We start from the raw sequence: 19,315 nt of genomic DNA on the forward strand, positions 1-19,315 counted from the left end.
AACAAGTTCATACTGTATAACACAGGGAACTATATTCGATATCTTGTGGTAACTTATGGTGAAAAAGAATTTGAAAAGGAATATATGTGTGTTCATGCATGACTGAAGCACTGTGCTGTACACCAGAAATTGACACAACATTGTAAATTGACTTACGTCAATAAAAAATGTATATACTAAAAAAAAAAAAAAAAGGCAAGAGAATGCCCAGGAGTGGTGTGGGAACCTGGGTTGGAGGAGGAAAGACTGGATAATCGGAAGGAGGGATCAAAGTGTTGGGGTGGGGGCGGGAGAAGGGGGATGTCTAGGCCGCCATGCCCAGTGTCTGGGGCCTTGCTCATCTGCAGCCTGTGCTTGCTTTGAGATCGTCCCTCCTTCTCCCATCCCCATAAATTGGCCTAAATGACCCTGTGCACACCTTGGAAAGGTCAGCTTCCTTTTCACGTGGGGCTCTGAGACACAGTCCTATCTTTCATTATTGACGTTGGCAAGAGAGCTTTCGGTTGCTCAGAAGAGCAGTGAGTCTCTCTGGGCAGCTCCAGAAAGCTTGTTTAGGATACGTTTCCCCTGCAAGAAGTTGTTTTTAATGATGCTAATATTATGAAGAAAACCGGCAGAGAATCTCAGGAGCAGGTGCCGGAGAGGGGCCGGGGGCCCAGAAGGCAGCTGCTGGTTGAGCCCTGCTTTTCCTGTTTGCTGTGTTCTGAGAGCAGCTGTGTGATTCCTGCGCCCCCATGAGTCGGCCCGGGTGCGTGACCGCCTCTCCCTCCCCGTGTGCCAAGGCCCAGCCAGTCCTCACTGCGGTGAGAGTATCAGACTCGGGGGCTGCTACCCAGACCTACTGGAAGTTTCCAGATGGTGAAACAGTGCCAGCTTATGTGTTGGTAAAGCTCAGAAAGGCCACCCTGGGCTTTGATAATGGACGTTACACAAAATGCTGCGTTCTGCGTGTTGTCTTTGTGCATGTGATAGCCCAAGGTGGTTTATTTGAGACTTGGATGAAAAAAAACACTGCCTGATGGACTTCCTTGAGGGTGTGATGTGAAAAGGGAAGCTGGAGGTTCTGTCCTCTAAACCCATCTTTGGGATTCAGGAACCGAGAGGAACCAGCCAGTGAAAACACAAGCTGCTCCTTTTATCTGAAGGTTACCACTGTGGCGGCTGCTCGCGAGGGGGCAGGGTATGGGGGCTGGCATCCCATTCTGCTTTCCCGGGGAACCTCTTGTCTCCAGGCATTTGCCAGGCATTGCTCCTCGTAAAGGACAGCCTTTCCAACTCAGGACCTTTGCACGTGTGACTCTCATTACCCTTTGGTCTCTAGCCATCCTTTAATAGTTCATTTAGATGAACAGGAAGGATGTAAGGTAGGAAAAAAAAAAGAAGGAATGGAAAAACTCTTTCTCTGTGGTAGCTAAGTGGTGGATGCTTCTTGATACCTGACACTGTTACAGATATTTTACTTGCTAGCTCCCGGCTGGCCCTGTGAAGGTGGTGTTGGTTCTTCTTTCTGAGCCCACAGAATAGCAGGAAAACACACTGGTCTCACAAGCCTGGGCAGCCATAGATGAGGGGCCACTGAGCTCAGATGTGGAGAAGAGCACAGCCAAGGGGCGTGATGCTTAGATCATGGGAAACACTCTCCCATCTTTATTTTCTTCATTGTCTTATGTACTTTTTGCTATTTTTCTGTTTTCTATTTTGACGTGAAATAGAGCCCAGGGTCTCCTTCTGTTCTGTTTATTACATTATCTGTAATGCTGATTTCCAATAAAAATGATATGATCAAGCCAGGCTTCATCTTATTTTCCTCAAAAAGAGAGAGACAGAGATTATTACTTTATTTTTGACTTGATGAAACATCACGAATCCCATGACATACATATTTCTTGTTACAACTTTTCCACCATCGAAATGAACGCCTTTTGACTTATTCTTTATTATAGTAGTTTTATTCATTTGTCTAGACCACATAGATCAATTAAGCGCGTGGTGAATTTGAAAGGAATTAGCTCACAGGAGAGTTGGTATTGTCTGAAGAACAGATCGAGGCTTTTCTATCCCAGACCAACATTTCTTAGCTTATTCTCATAGTGTTGGCTACTCTTGATTGATCTTAACCTGCGTCCTGGCTGCACACGTTTCATGCAACATCACGTTTAATCTTTACTGCAACTCCATGAAGTAAGAACTGTTATCACCTTTATTCTCCTGATGGGAAAAACTGAAGCTCAGATCATTTTTTTCCCATGGCTCTAGAGGAGGGGGTTGGCAATAAAAACCCTTTTAGGGGGTTTCCTATAAAATACCAGAAAGTAAATATTTTGGGTTTTGGGGGCGGCACTCGCTCTGTACTGACTACTCAGCCCTGCTCTTGCAGCACTAGAGAGGCATAAAAAATGCAAAAGCAAACAAGGGTAGCTGTGTTCCAAGGAAACCTTATTTATGGACTCTGGTATTTGAATTTCATATAATTCTCTCAGGTCACGGACTGTTATCATTCTTTTGATTTTTTTTCCCCAACCATGAAAGAATGGAAAAACATTCTGCACTTGCAGGCTTTACAAAAACAGATGGTGGGCTGGATGTGCCGACCCCAGTGCGGACGATGAGAGGATGCAGGGAAGGAGGGAGAGGTGAGGCTGACGTGATGGGAAGAATACTCCTGCAGAGGGGAACAGTATGTGTGCAGGTTGCAGGGAGCAAGACATGTTTGAGGAGCTGCAGGAAATCCAAGTACAGCTTGATAGGCTATGAGGTGAGATAAGAGGAGATGGCAGAGCCTAAGGCATAACTTCGCAGGACATTTTAAGGATTTTGGACTTTGTCCTCGGAGCAATCGAAAGCTATTTTAAAGTATTAAGGAAAGGAAAGACAAGGGCAGTTTGTTTTTTTAAAACATTGTTGGCTGATGTGTAGAGAATGGATTGCAACAGGTTAGTAAGAGTAGAAGAAAAAAATACAAAGCAAAAACCAAACAACAGGAGGCTCGAGAAGTGGTCCAGGTGGGTGATGTTTTGGTGTCTGTCAGTGACTAGCCAGAACCACTTCCTGAGGACAACTTCAGGTGGTGGGGATGATCAGTTTTGCAGATGAGGAAAATATGTCGGAGAGAGATGAAGTGTCTTGCTGGCAACAATTGGAGGCAGAGCAAAGATGAAGACCTTTGTGTCCTGGCTTCAAATCCAGTGCCTTTTTTTCTGTGTTGAGTGATGTTCTTAATATTCTCAAATGAAAGTTATGTTTTATTCTAATCTGCCATTTCTCTCTGGACCTCACAGCTGAAGAGCTACCCCTCTCCCTCACGCGATGCGTTTCTTCCCGAGAGAGCGTGCGTACAAATGAGGACAGTGTTTCTTGGGTTGAGTAGTTAACTTTCATTTCCCGAGGTAATTTATTTCATCGTCGAGGGAGGTTAAACTCTTGTTCAAATCATAGAAATGCCAAAGAAAGGACTGTGGTAATGGTCTTATGTTACCTTTGTGCCAGTGTTAGAAAGGGAACTGAATACTTACTTAAAGGTCAGCTCTTCTTGGAGCTTGTGAAGCTTCCTTTCCCAAACGAGAATTGGATACATTCTCTGCTATGTTCGGAGGAGTGACTCATCTGACTGGGGGCTCAGAATCACCCTCTATTCTGACACTGACATGCATCTCTGGCTCAGAGCAATCATCTTTTGAGCAATGTAATGCCAAGGGGTTGGAGTCTGGTTCCCTGGAGTTCAGGACTGAGCCTGGGGAGGAAAGGAAGAGGGAAAGGTAAGACTCATTGCCTGGGCAGCAGGGTGGTGGGGATTTTGTCTCAGTTTCTCTGGGGGTTGTGCCTAGAGGCAGTGGTGAGTGGTACTTGATCCATGGTGGGTAGGGGGCAGGGGAGTTTCAGAAAGTTCTTGGTGGGTGTGGGACCCAGTGATTATACTGCTCAGTGAATCTTCATTTTGGCTGGTACTTCATCCAGATTTTCCCTTATGTTACTGTTATTTGTCACTTTGTATTCTTTCCCCATTGTTAGGGAAGGTCTGTGGGGTCCTGGTCTGTGTCTGTAGTGTCTATTCCTGTCCCACAATGTGCAGTGCCTCACATGCAGCAGATGCTCAGGACTGAATGCTGGCTCGGTGGACTTGCCACCTCTAGCGTCCGTGTTGCACAGTGCAATCTCTTCTCCTAAAGAAGTCGGCATTTTTAAACCTAAAATCATCTCATGCAAGGCATTGGGACATCCTGAAGATAGGACAAATTTCAGGAGTTAGCAGTCGCCAACATTGGGATTTGCACCGAGGATCTTCTCCAGTTATGTCACGTTTATGGTCTGCTCGTCTTTTCCCCACCCCGTTTCCCTACACTTAGGCCTCGGGTCTTAATTGGTGCAGGGTAGGAGCTTAATTGACATCACCTGAGTGACTTCTCTTCTGACCCTGAATTTATTTATTCTCTGTAGCTCTTTACATACTAATGCAGGGACAGGTGGTGAGGCTGACGGTGTGAGCTCAGAGATGTTGACACGCTCCCTGCTTCCCTTCCTTCTTTCAATCAGTTATTGAAGGTTGTTTGTGTGCCGGGCATTGGGTTAAGTTCAGCGGGACAACCACCAAAGAAGACATGGTGTCTGGCTGCAGAGGCGTGCCAGGCTAGTGGAGAGGGGAAAGGAAATGATGGCCACTTGGGCTGAGGCAGGGGCAGCCAGGGAAGGCCTCCCCCTGACCTGGGGGCTTGGACCTCCTTCTCCTGCTGACCTCTTGAACGTGGTGGTCAAGAGCAGTGGGAGCACCTGCTGTGGGTGAGCACACAGACCCGACTCTTTCCTTTCCCCATGTGTGCAGGTGGAGATGTCTGCGCAGAGGCTGATCTCTAACAGAACGTCCCAGCAATCTGCATCTAATTCTGATTACACCTGGGAATATGAGTATTATGAGATTGGACCAGTTTCCTTTGAAGGACTCAAGGCTCACAAATGTAAGTCTTATGCAGTTCTCCATTGTAAGTATGTGTTTGCCTTAACCTATGAAATCCCCAGTGGTTTTTGTTCCCGAACTTGCTGTCTTTTTATAGAAATCTGTCCTCTACCCCTCAGACACTGAGAAAACACTCCCTCCAAGTGTAGCGTCTTTGCTCAAGGATATAACATGAGTGACAAAGAACTTGAAAGGTTCCCTTCGTTGGGGAACATGGGTTGAGGTTACTTTCAAACTGAGGTTAAAACCAAGATCAATGATTCCAGCTCTCCAAAACTGTGGGGACATTGGGACTATCAAAATAGAATCTGGAACTCTTATTTGAAGAACTTTCTTTTGCAACAGTCCACGGCATCCTTTCCACCGTGCTGGTTTTCCAGGGCTGTTCAGGCAAGTCCGCTTGGGTGTGTTATTAGGAGCAGACCAGAATAGCCTGCGGTTATTCCCAGCTCCGTGTTACAGGCATGGACTGTGCTTCATGTTATTGGAGTGATTAATGATCCAGCACAGAGAAAGGAAATATAATTCTATGAAAGGTGACTGTCCAACTCTAGCCATGGCTGCACGCTGCCTGGCTGCCATGAGGCAGTTTCCTTAAGGAGAGTTGCCGTAACAAGCAGGAACTGCCGTCCACTTCCCGGTCCTGTCCTGGTGACCCCATCGACGTTCGAGAGATGTTTGGTTCTCTCAGAGTGAGTAACTGCAGCACCATAAAAGTGGTAGGTTCTTAACCGGCTCGGAGTCATGGGGCACATGAGGAAATAGAAGAGAGATTAGAACTGGAGGCGCAAATGTGGCAAAGAAACTGGTTTCCCGCCGTTAGTGTTTCCTGGCCGCTGCCACTCAGGGCCGCCTTGGCATTCGTGACCCCTCACCCCTTCTTGCTGCTCCCTTGTGAGATGGCCTTTCTTTTTTTCAGCTTTGTTGAGGTATAATTGACAAATAAAATTGTAATAAAGTGTACGAAACAGACACAGTATGTATATATTGTGAAAGAATGCTTCGCATCGAGTTAATTCACACTTCCATCACCTCAGATACATGTATTTGTTTGTTTGTTTATTTGCTTATTGGTGAGAACATATATTGCAAATTTCAGTTGTACAAGCCAGTGTTACCAACTATACTTTCCATGTTATACATTAGGTCCGCAGACTTTATTCACCTTATAGCTGAAAGTTTGTACTTCTTTTTACCAACTTCTCCCTATTTCCCTCACCCCGAGCCCTTGGCAACCACTCTTCTACTCTCTGTTTCTATGAATTTGACTTCTTTTTTGTTTCGATTCCATATATAAGTGATACTGTGCACTATTTATCTTTCTCTGTCTGGCTTATTTCACTTAATATAATACCATCCAGTTTCATCCATGTTGTCATAAATGACAGCATTTCCTTCTTCTTAAAGGCTGTATAGTATTCAGATATCTATCTGTCTATCTATCTATCTGTCTGTCTATCTATCTATCTATCTATCTATCTATGTATCATTACATTTTCTTAATCCATTTATCCATTGATGGACAGTTAGATTGTTTCCATACCTTGGCTATTGTGAATATTGCTACAATGAACATGGGAGAATAACCATCCTCTTCCAGATAATGTTTTTGCTTCCTTTGGATATATATCCCAAATTGGAGAAGCTGGATCACATGGTAGTTCTGTTTTTAATTTCCTGAGGCACTTCCATACCACTTTTCCATAGTGGCTGTACCAGTTACATCGCCACCAACAATGTACGAAGGTTCCCTTTTCTCCACATCCTCACCAGCATTTGTTATCTCTTGTCTTTTTGGTAATGGACATTCTCACAGGGGTGAGATGCCATCACCTTTAAGTGATGCTGAGCACCTTTTCATGTGCCTGCTGGCCATTTAGATGTCTATTTTGGAACAATGTCTATTCAGGTCTTTTGCTCGTTTTTAAATTGGGTTTTCTTTTTGCGGCTGAGTTGTGTGAGTTCCTTGTATATTTTGGGTATTAACCCTTTATCAGATAGGTGGTTTGCAAACGTTTTCTCCCCTTTCAAAGATTTCCTCTTCATTTTGTTGATGGTTTCTTTTGCTGTGCCGAAGCCCTTTAGTTTGATGTAGTCCCACTTGTTTATTTTTGCCTTTGCTGCCTTTGCATTGGGTGTTAAATCCAAAAAAATCATTACCAAGAGTGATGTCAGGAAGTACTGGGGATGTAATGTACAACATGATAAATATAATGAGCACTACTGTATATTATATATGAAAGTTGTTAAGAGAATATTTCTTAAGAGTTCTCAACACAAGGGGGAAGAAACAATAAAATGAAAAGAAAATACAAAAAAACAAGAAAGACGTTTTCCCCTGTGTTTGTGACCATTATTTTGAACTCTCACTTATCTCTATTTCACTAATATCTGTTTCTGGAGATTTATCTTCTTCTTCGGTTTGGCACGTGTTTCTCTAGCTCATCGTTCTCCTTTACTCTCTATGTGGGTTTCCACGCACTGGATAAAACAGCCGGCTTAACAGTGTTGGAGATGAACCTTACCATTCAGCCAGGCCTGAGCTCCTGGTTATTGCTTGTGGTTACCATGAGGTTTGCATATAACATCCTATGTGTATAATCGTCTGTTTTAAGTTGATAACAACTTGAATTTAAACACATCCCAGAAGGTTACATTTTTTTACCCTCCCCTCATGTTTTATATTTTTGATAATCCCTTTTATATCATTTTATTTTATGCATCTTTTAACTAATTATTGTAGTTTTAGTTAATTTTACTACTTTTGTTTTTTGATTAAAGTTGCTTTATAAGTGATTGGTCCATTACCTTTACTATAGATTTACCTTTTCCAGTGAGATTTTTGCTCTGGTACATTTTTGTGTTATTAATTAGTGCCATTTCTTTTCAACTTAAAGTCCCTTTGACGTCTTTGTAAGTCTGGCTTAGCGGTGATGGATTCCTTTAGCTTTTGTTTATCTGGGAAACTCTTAATCTCTCCTTCAATTCTGACTGATAACCTTACCAGATAGAGAATGTTTGGTTGGAATTTTTTTCCTTTCAGCACTTTGAATATATCATACCACTCCCTTCTGGTCTGCTAAGTTTCTGCTGAAGAATCTACTGATAGCCTTATGGGGTTTCCCTTTCATTTAAGAAGTCTTTTTCTCTTTTTGCATTTAAGATTCTCTCTTTGTCTTTACTTTTGACTTTTATCATTTTAATTATGATGTGTCTTGGTGTGGCTCTCTTTGGCTTCATTTTATGTGGAACTCTCTGAACTTACTAAACCTGAATGTGTTCCCTTCTTCAGACTAGGAATGTTTTCAGCTATTATGTCTTCAAATAAGCTTTCTGGCGTTTTTCTCCTCCTTCTGGGACCTCTGTGATGGGAATGTTATTCTTCTGGACATTATCCCAAAGTTCCCTTAAAATATCTTTTACTTTGTAAAATTCTTTCTAATTTTTGTCCCTCTGTCTTGATGAGCTCCATGGCTTTCTCTCTCTGCTTTCTGATCTGCTCTTCTGCTTCATCCAGTCTGCTGTTGGACCCCTCTAGTTAATTTTTCAGTTCAGTTATTGTATTCTTCAACTCTCTAACTTCTGTTTAGTACTTTCTTATATTTTCTCTTTCTTTGTTGAAGCTCTTACTGCACGCATCCAGTGTTCTCCCAGGTTTGGTGAGCATCTTTATGACCAAAGCTTTGACCTCTTTATCAGGTAGATTGCTTATCTCCATTTCATTAAGGTCTTTATCTGAGGTTTTTGTCTTGTTCTTTTGTTTGAGACGTATTCCTCTGTCTCCTCATTTTGCCTGATTCTCTGTGTTTATTTCTATTATATAGGGCAAAAAAGCTACTTCTCTTAGTCTTGAAGGAGTGGCCTCGTGCAGAAAATGTTCTGTGGGGCTCAGAAGTGCTGGCTACCCATGCTAGGCACTCGAGGGGTGTCCCCTGCATGGGCTGCATGTGCTTGCCTGCTGCCGTGCAGGAGTGGGCTGGGCAGGACCTGAGGCATGCAGCTGTGGCCCAGGGGCGGACTGGACTCTCAGGGGCACACCTACTGGCACTAGCAAGTTAGAGGGAGAGTTCCAAAGTGGCACCCGTTGGTGCTGGCATTAGTAAGGAAGAACGAGATCACACAAATGGCATCTGCCAGGGTTTCCATCATTGGAAAGAGTCCCAACAGGCTCCTGCCTCTGCAGCAGGTGCTCTAAGATTGTGGGTCGCTGCACCTAGGGTAGGGATTTTTTTAAATAATTTTTTTAGGTGAGACTGTTTCTGCCTCTCCTAACTGTCTCAATACCGTCTTTTTATCTTTTGTTGTGGCAGCTCAGCTTGTCTAGTTTTTGGCTTTTTTAGAGGAAACGATTCCGTAGCTTTGTTGTGTCTGTGGGAGGAGATGAATTCAGGCTCTCCCTACACCACCACCGGCGCTGCCTCCAGTGGGCTCCAGCGGTGTGGTCCCAGCCCTCCCTCAAGGAGAGCGCGGGAGCTGGGGGTTACCTCTCAGTGCGTGTTGCTGTGCTGGGGCTGGGGCTTGTGGTAACAGTGTGTCTCAGCCCTTCCTCCTCATTTGAATGTGGGTGTTTTCTCATTTGTCAGACGTGGGGGAGTCGCTCAGCCAGTTTCCGGATCTCTTTCAGAAGAAATGGCTCCACGGGTAGCTGTCTATTTGGTGTGTCCGTGGGAGGAGGGGAGCTCGGGGGCTCCCTAAGCCTCCGTCTAGGGCAGCTCCCAGTTCCATCTGGTTAAGTGCTCAGCCTTTGTTCCCGCTTCCTCATTGCAGGAAGGACCGCAGGAGCCCAGGCTTCGCGTGCGGGTCCTGAGGGTCTGGAGGCCTGGCTGCTGGTGCCTGTAGCAAAGCGTCTGGCTGGACAATGAGAGTGACGGGGCAGCGATTCTCTGGCCGGTTCCTGCCTTCTCGTCTCCATCGATGGGGCTGTAAAGGGCTTCGGAGTTACTAATTTCCTGAATCAAGAGCGTTCTATTTTTATTCCTTAAAAATCATTAACTAAACCACACATCCTTTACCCCTGAAGTGAACAGTAACGATTAAATGCTTTCACTCATTCCTTTATTGATCAGTCTGCTCCGTAGTTCTTTGTGGAAGTAAAAAAAGATAAAAGCACATGGAATCCACTAGGATGTGCTGTCATCGATTATCTGACGGATGGCTGATGCCGTCAGGGTGTGAAATCACCCTCCTTAATATACTTTAATTCTTTAATCTGTTATTTTTCTGGAATAATCTTTAGGTAAGGATTCTTACTGGTAAGAATTTTAGTGGAAACCAGAATGACTGGGCAAATTGCCATATGTGTTCCTCTAATCTGAGCTTTTACAGCTCGGTGACACAGATTTTATTTTTGTGTCATTTTGCCCCTGTCTCTTTTTCTTAGTTTAAGGGGCAAAGAAAACAGGCCTGCTGCTGTAATTTTGGTTGGTGCATTTCCTGAGACAGTTAAAAATCCCTTGGGGCATTTTACATTTAGAAATGATGATAGCTGGAAAAAAGTCCTGCAGAATGTAGGCGGAAGTGTGATACATCACGTGTATACCACTATACCATTCATAAGGAGTGCTTTTGTTAGTTTTAACATTCACATTAGGAAAAAGAAAAAATTCCTGGGTGAGTCCTTACTGTTCTGCTGTAAGAGATCTGATTAAAGTAGAGGCACTTAACTTCAGGGATCTGACAATATAGGAGATCTATAGAGAAGGATAAAAACTAGCCAACCAAACAAACCCCTCAGACATGCAGGAAAATAAAAAGATTTAGTCAACTATTGTACTGTGCACCTTGGTATATAGTCTCTTCCATTTCCAAATGCTATGGTTCTGGCCTTCAAGTGTGTCTCCTTGTTTTGCTGAGCCAAAATTCAAAGCCAGTTAGGTGTGGGTTTAAAAAAAATAGAAGCAAGTCATTTCAAAGGGAAGCACTTATGATGATAGGAAAGAACAAGACAATTATCTTCATTTTCTTTACCTGTAATGAATCATTCTTAGCAACAACAGGTGCATCTCTCATGAGCCTAAGGTCTTCTGCCTGCCGAAATTGAGAGGCCTACCTCTAAAGGGTGCCTTTCGTCTGAGAAGCAACCTCTGATGGTCAGTGTGAATTCTCCTTTTGTCCTCAGTTTTGAATCTGGTGTTAAACCTCATAAGGCATCAGAAGTGGACATGTATCTGACACATGTTTAGTACCAGCAGCATGGACATTCATTCATTCATTCTTTCAGCGCATATATATTGAGCACCTATCTTGTGCCACATTGTTTTAAGCACTGGAGATACAACAGTGAAAAGAAAAGACAAAAAAAAAAAAAAGAACCTTCTATTATGGATCTTGCATTCTAGTGGGAGAGGCATACAGTAAATACATTATTATATAAACAAACTACACCAGATGGTGATAAAAATATGAAGTAGGGAAAGGAGATGTGGAGGTTAACGTATAGACAGAGTGGTCCTGGAAGGCCTTACTGAGAAGAAATTTAAGAAAAGACCTGAAGGAAGTGAGAGATTGAGCTATAAGATGCCTAGGGAAGAACACTGTAGAAAAATGCTCCATGGCAAATGTGAAATAGAACATGCAAGGAACAGTGAGAAGGCTAGTGTGGTGCCAGGGGCATGAATCAGAGGCAGAACAGAGGAAGTGTCATCAGGGAATGGGGAAGAGCTCATTGAGGCCTTGGAGGCCATGATAAGGACCAGACTTTTCCTCTGGGAAGTCATTTGAGGGTTTGGAGTGGAAGGGTAGCATGTAGCTTAGTTTTCAATGAGTTTACTCTGTAGCTGGGGAAGGAAGGAGATGAGATTGGGAGCAGAGACCAGGCAGGGGGCTACTGCAGTACTCCAGGCAGCTGCTGAGGTGGTTTGGACCATGGTGGGGGCAGTGGAGTGGTTAAGGAATGCATAATTCTGGGTATTTTTGAAGATAGGATTTGTCAATGGATTGGCAATGGGGAGCAAGAGAAAGAGAAGAGCCAAGGATGAGGTGAAGCCTTGAGATTTGAATAGTTGGTGAGATGAATTGCCATTAACTGAGGTGGGGAAGACTTTGGGAGTAGCAGAACCATCAGAAGCTAGTTTTGGACCCATTAAATTGAGACCAACAGACTTTCAGGAGGATATGGGGGCAGAGGTGTACAGTGAAGGTATAAATTTGAGAGTCATCAGCATATAAATGGTATTCAAACCCCAGAGGCTGGATGAATGTGTATTGTTAGAAAATCAAAGTGGTCCCAGCACTGAGTCCTGGGGCACACTAGCCTTTAGGAACTGGGGGTTGCTCAGAAGAGATCAGCAAAGGAGCCTGAATGGAATTTATAGAAAAGCAGGCAGAAAACTCTGTTATTGTGGTTTCCTGGAAGCCTAGTGAAGAGAGAATTTCAAGTATGAGACAATGGTCTGCGTCTCATGCTGCTGTTAAGATCAAATAAATTGAGGACTGAGACTTGACTGTAGGAATTTTACAATGTAGACGTTATTGTCAATGATCTTAAAAGTGGAGCATTAGGAGTAAAAGTTGCTAGAATTTGTGCAAGAACAAAATGAGAAGAGAGGGATTAGAGACAGCAAGTACAGAGGGATCTCTCAAGAATTGTGCTGTGAAGGGAAGGTGAGAAATAGGGCATTTGTGAAGGGCTTGGCTGGGTGAATCAGGCTGTTCTTAGAGAAGCAGAAGCAAAACTCTATGGGTCTATGAGTGAACAAGTCTATGGGTCAATGAGTGGCCACATTTACATTTTAGCAGGACTACTCTGGCTACTGGGTTGAGATAAGACTGAAGGAGCATCCTCTCATTCTAACCCATCGGTGGTGGCCACAGTTCATGTACTCTTGTCATGTGCCAACTAGCAGATCATACCAGATACATGCATGGGTGAGTCAGCCGGAAGCTATGTCATCAAGGTGGGAAGCAGAGCTAGAGCTTACGAAGGCTGGGAGTAAGGGGTGTCCTTGGGAGCACGGTAGGTACCACGGTTGGAACTACGCTGTTGGATCCCTGCCAGGAATTCATTTCACAAAACTGACCCTGACACCTTAGGAAGCAGAAGTGGTATGAAGACAAGGCTGGCTCTGGCACCCTGAGCCCTCTCTTTCAAAATGCGAGATCCAGTGCGTTCAGGGTGGTGTGGCCGTAGACATGAGCCCTCTCTTTCAAATTAAGCATTAACTCTCATTTTCTGTACACCCACGAGATGGAAGAGTCACAGTTTATTCCTAAGGGGTGGAGAGCAGGGGGAATGGGATGGGATGGTTGCTTTAGTCCTACCATAGAGCGGAAAAGATAATATGTGGAGAAAAATATCAGACCAGTGAAAACCGTGCAGCTGTCAGCTTTCAGCTCTCTGGTTTCATTTCATTCATTAGCGGCCAAGTTAAGGGAATTATTTTATTAGGACACATTTTATTTGGAATTCCCCTGGGCAATTTGCTCTACCCTCTTACTGTAATGGTCTCTAAGTAGCTCAGTCTCTAGACAGTACAGTTTTTGTAGTTCTATTTTTAGTTTTTTGAGGAACCTCCATACTGTTCTCAATAATGGCTGCACCAAGTTAATGTTTCCACTGCACTGCACAAGGGTTCTCCTTTCTCCACATTCTCACCAACACTTTTTATCTTTTGTCTTTTTGATGATAGCCATCCTGACAGGTGTGAGGTGCTATCTCATTGTGGTTTTGATTTGCATTTCCCTGATGATTAGTGATGTTGAGCATCTTTTCATGTGCCTATTGGCCATTTGTGTGTCCTTTTTGGAAAAATGTCTATTCAAGTTCTCTGTCCAGAGATAGAGCTGTTTGGCTCTATCAGAAACCTCTTTGGAAGGCTTTTCTTGGCTCCCTTAACCAACTGACCTCACTAGAGCTTCCCTCTGTGTAAACTGCTGTTCTGACTTCCTCTCAAGGAAGGGTACTTTGGGGAAGACCAGAGGCTCTGCGTTCCTTGTTTTGCTGCCGTGCCCGTGCCTGTGAAACTTGGCGTATAAATGAAGCTTTGAGAGAGTTTGGCTATTCCTGGGTTGAGATGGAGATCTCTGATGTTCTCTGAAAGGGGCTCAGGGTGAGCTTGTGCCCTGGGATTGGGTCATGTGACAGAGGATGAGGTAGAGAAGAATGAATGGAAATAATTCAAGGAAGCAGAATTTCCTTTGATAGATAACGTGAATAAGCAAATACATAAAGCATATTGTGATGAGAAACGTGGATACCACATTGTCAAGAAAACACTGGAGAATGCCACTGAATCACAGGGAGTCTCAAATTCTAACCAAAGCCCTCCTTCTTCCCACGTTGCTCCCCCACGACTTCTCTGAGGGCTGTGATCCCCCCCATGCCCATTATTGTTGCTTTTGAATCAGCTCCCTGGGGCCCTAGAAGGATGGGGACAGGGAGAGGGGCTGGGTGGGCTCCTCTGTCCACCCTGGGTTAGGGGACTGGAGCACAGATGGGGATCCAGCCACCACTGGCAATGTGAAAGCTGTCCTCATGGAACCCCTTCCTAGTAAACAGATTTGAAAATGAATCAACACGGCTAGATTAAATTCTCAATTGAAGACTTGCATAACGCTGGTGTGTCATTTTAGAATTTGCTCTTGCTATGCAGACAGTCAGTGAAGTACAGTGCGCTGAGCTGTCCTTTCTCCACACAGGGGTGCTTCCCAGTCTGTGCCCCGCGGTCAGGAGCTGGGGTTACACGTTACTTGCACTGGTGCACATGTGTTTTTTGGTACTTGTCCTTACATCGTTTTGGCCTCACTGCCATAATGTTGAAAGGCAAAGTCTACAGTTTCTGTTTCTTTGGCACTTTTAACCCCAGGAGAGATACATTAGTTTTGCATCCAGAGTGCTGAATAAATGTTGTTGAATTAAAATTGTTAACCTCTGGGTTACAGTTTATGTAGAATGAAAGATGAATTATGCAGAGTCAGTTGCTAATCTGATTTCTTCATACTAGAAAACTTACATATATAGATAATTTAATTAGAATAATGCTTTGTATTTAGTGCATAAGTTCTATTCACCTTTTTTTTTAAAGTTGTTTGTTTAATGGAGGTACTGGGGACTGAACCCAGAACCATGCATGCTAAGCATGCACTCTACCACTGAGCTATACCCTCTCCCTGCCTCTTTTATTAAATTGCTAAGCACCCTCAGTGTATTGCCACATAGGCAAACTTCTTAGAATAGATCAGAAAATGTAAAATAATTCAACTCTGTTGCCTCCCCCAGATTTGGGACCCTGTGATGTACATACCTGGTTCTGTGGACAGTCTAGTCCCATCCCCGTCCCAGAGACACACACAAGTGACTAACACCCACGATGGAATCAAGAAGAGGCCCCCTGTAGAGAAGCACAGACAAAAGTGCCTTGGGGTTCACAGGACGGAGTAAGGACATCAGCTGGGGGAGTCAGGCTTTGTGGTGGAGATGGTGTGAAGAATGGGCTTTGAAGGATGGTTAGATTTTTATTAGCTCCAGGTTGGGGAAAGTCATTCCAGCCAGGTGAAGGTAGGAACCCCTGAAAAGGTGTGGGTGTTAGGAAACTATGCCTAAGAGTACAGGTAAACACAGGGATACAATATCCCCTAGTCCAATTGGAAACAGGGGTTTTAAAGTAGGGCTAAGCTAGGAGAAAAATGATCATTTTAATAGTAATAGCCAGCAAATGTGGGCCACCTTCTTCTCCGATGCCAACCGTTGTCAGAGTGCTCTGTATACGAAGTCTCTTCTCATCTGGAAAAGGTCAGGTCTATTTTTGTTGAAGAGTTTTTCATAAAAGAGCAATATTATCAGAGCTATAATTAAGCAGACTCATAGGGAGATGAGGCACAGGGAAAGACAAGGCAGAAAGATCACTCAAGAGTCCATCTGTATGTTCCCTGCAAGAAGTAATGAAGACCTGAGTTACTCCAGCATGAATGTAAGTGAAAATGCAAAATTGGGTTGGTTTGAATCAGAAGTCATTTTAAAATTTATATTGCAGTTTCTGCTAAAAATTGGATTTTCCCACTCAAGACCCTTCAGTGGAATCTTGAAGACCTAGGCGGCCTATTTTCCATCCTAGATTCCTCCAGAGGGATATGGAAACCAAGCTTCAGTGAGGCTGGTGTCTCTCAGTGTTACCTGAGACAGGAACCCGGCGGCACACAGATTCCTTTGTCTCCCTCATCCCCTACATGTGAGCTTTTCCCCCGATGACTGATGGGTCAAGATTACCTCATAGGATGGCTGATGTCCTCTCCCATTTCATGAGTCAAAAAGCACAGATTCCCTGAGTATTTCAGTTTTAAACTGCCAGGAAATACTAACCCCAGCATTAACTGTCTTGCAGATTCCATTGTGATTGGATTTTGGGTTGGTCTCGCGGTCTTCGTGATTTTCATGTTTTTTGTGCTGACCTTGCTGACCAAGACTGGAGCCCCACACCAAGAGTAAGCTGTTCCTAAATGTTTGTTAAACCCCACAGGGACCTGAAGAAGCAGAAATAGTATCCAGGGCTGGGGTTGCTTCCAGTAGGTGGAGAGATGCGGCTGGTTAAGGATTTGCTGTCTGGACCTGGGTGCTGGTAGGTAGGATCTGCCTTCCTCCTGGTACTTTGCCTCTTGCCTCGGGGGCTCGTTTTCAAGTAAACCCCTGTGTATCTGGGTTTCTTTGTTCTTTTCTGTTCTTTCCTTAATGCTGATTTAGGCTTGATTTTTATTTTGAAAGGTTTATTAATTAGGATGTATTTTCTCTGTATGCCAAAAGAATTTAGATGACTCATGAGACTGAAAACAATGAAAAAAGACAATAGTAAAAATAGAATTGAAAACTAGTTTTAAAAAGCATTTCAAGGAGCTGGGAAATAGTTGTTACTGAATTAATTAATTGCTAAATTAATTATTGACAATAATCACTGAGTTCAACACATTTCTTGAAACAATTTAAAAGTGGAAACACTGGGATTATGTAATTCTCAAGGCATGTAAAGCACATTTGTGTCGGGCATTGGATTAATGGAAGGAACGATTACCTAGATGCTTAAAGAACACTGAGTGACATCAAAACATATTTGGTCAGTTTTGTTTTGCAAAAAATTCAGAAAGTTTTTAGAGGATTTAAAAACATGTATGTATTTTTATTTAAGTATAGTATAGTTGATTTACAATGTTATGTTGGTTTCAGGTGTACAGCAAAGTGATTTGGTTTTACACATATGTATGAATATATTCTTTTTCAGATTCTTTTCCATTATAGGTTATTACAAAATATTGAATATAGTTTCCTGTGCTATACAGTAGGTCCTTATTGTTTATCTATTTTATAAATAGTAGTTTGTATATGTTAATCCCAAACTCCTAATTTATCCCTTCCGTTTTTTTCCATTTGGTAATCATCAGTTTGTTTTCTGTGTCTGTGAGTCTATTTCTAGTTTGTAAATAAGTTCATTTGTATCATTTTTTTGGATTCCACATGTAAGTGGTATCATATAATATTTGTCTTTCTCTGTCTGACTTTTCACTTAATATGATAATCTCTAGATCCATCCATGTTGCTGCAAATGGCATTTCATTCTTTTTATGGCTGAGTAATATTCCATTGTGTGTGTGTGTGTGTGTGTGTGTGTGTGTGTGTGTGTGTGTGTATCACATCTTCTTTATCCAGTCATCTGTTGATGGATGCATAGGTTGCTTTCATGTCTTGGCTGTTGTAAATAGTGTTGCTATGAACACTGTATCTTTTCAAACTAGAGTTTTCTCCGGGTACATGTCCAGGAGTAGGGTTGCTGGATCATATGGTAACTCTACTTTTAGTTTTTTGAGGATCCTCTACACTGTTCTTAATAGTGGCTGCACAAATTTACATTCCCACCAACAGTGTAGGAGCGTTCCCTTTTCTCTATACCTAGAGGATTTTTTTTATCCCAGCTCTTCCCAAAAAGGGAAAAATAATGTGTGTTGGATACCTTACCAGTCAGTCTCAGCAGGCAACATGTAGCACACCCAAACTAGGTAATTAGGAGAGCTTTTGATAAAGGGACTATTCACAAGTTGTGGTCAGGGAAGGGGACAACCCCCCAGGATAGTACAGGTCGCCAGGGTGCAGATCACTGAAGAGTAAGTACCACCCTAGGTCTGAAGGGGGCCCTGATTGGCACCCAGGAATCCTGCAGGGGCTGGCTGAGAGAGTGATCTCAGTCACCTAGGTTAAGGGCACAGCTAGCCCAATGTGACCTCTCAGAGAGGGGAGACTCAAATAAATACCCAGACCTTACTTCCCTCTCTCCTTCCCGTTTCTGACCGTTGCTCGCTGCTGGCTGAACATCACAACACAACCAGTAGCCAGAACCTCCACCAAAGGTCAGTTTCCCGGAGCACAGAGCAGGGGATGGGGAAGGGTAGAGGGTGACCAGGGGAGTAAATGGAAGACATTTAGCATAAATCCCAACATTTACGTTCAGGACCTCCCTTAATCCTCACGGCCTGGCAGCAACGTTCTCCTTGTATCTCGTCATACAGTCTGTGGCGTCTGCTGTTCAGTCTTCAGCCTGCACTTGAACTGTAACAGCTAGTTAGAGGTAAAGGGAACACTTCTGCCCATCACTCAGCTATGTGCAGACGTTAAAGTCTGTGAAAAAATTAAACATTTTAAATGAAAGGGAAATACCATTTTATTGAAGCATCTGAAGATGTATAGCTGAGAATCTCCTTAATAGCCACTAAAAAAATATGAACTTTCCCTTTTCTCCCTCCTTGTCCTCATAAACATCTACACTTGCCTTTGCATCATTGTGTTGGTCCAGGGAATTGAAAACTATGGTATGGATTACAGCAGTAGTAAGAGAAGCCAAGGACAAACTCAGATTAGCACACATCTTGTAGAGTGGTCAGGGGACGATAACTCCCTTAGCTTCCTTCTCCTTAGAGGGACAGATGGATGTTTGTGGGGTTGTTGAGGTGTATTTATTTGATGTAGGATGCAGGTGATTTTACCCATGGTAACACCCTAGCCCCAACTAGAACATGACTTCCTGTAATGACGAATGTTATTTGTCAACTTGTCTGGGCCATGGTATCCAGATATTTGGTCAAACATTACTTTAGATGTTTCTGTGAAGGTTTTTCTTTAGATGTGATAGCTTTTCTTAGTAAAGCTGATTATCCTCCATAATGTAGGTGGGCCCCACCCAAGCAGTGGAAGGCCTTCCTAGAAATAGAATGACCACCCTCGAGCAAAATTCTGGCAGAGACTGTAACTCTTTCCTGGGTCTCCATCCTGCCAGCCTACTCTATGGATTTTGGACTTGTCAGCCTCCACCATCACATGAACCATTTCCTTAAAATAAATGTGTCTCTCTCTGCTGACCCATCCTGGATGGATGGCTGAATGGGTGGATGGGT

At 43.4% G+C, this 19,315-nt stretch overlaps 1 protein-coding gene across 7 annotated transcripts in view; it reads left to right on the forward strand.

Annotated features, from left to right (window-relative positions):
* The window catches only part of MRAP2 (melanocortin 2 receptor accessory protein 2), a 43,118-nt gene that overhangs the window by 14,982 nt on the left and 8,821 nt on the right, over nt 1–19,315 (forward strand). For 2 of the 7 annotated variants that reach the window (XM_015235973.3, XM_072965555.1), the window contains exons 2-3: nt 4,817–4,949; nt 16,267–16,366. In XM_015235973.3, the coding sequence (XP_015091459.1) occupies nt 4,823–4,949; nt 16,267–16,366 (227 nt within the window). In that variant the 5' untranslated portion in view covers nt 4,817–4,822. The other 5 variants (XM_072965558.1, XM_072965556.1, XM_072965557.1 and 2 more) reach the window with 5 other exon arrangements.

The sequence above is a fragment of the Vicugna pacos genome, chromosome 8 (assembly GCF_048564905.1).
Source record: "Vicugna pacos chromosome 8, VicPac4, whole genome shotgun sequence".
Taxonomy (NCBI): Eukaryota; Metazoa; Chordata; class Mammalia; order Artiodactyla; family Camelidae; genus Vicugna; species Vicugna pacos.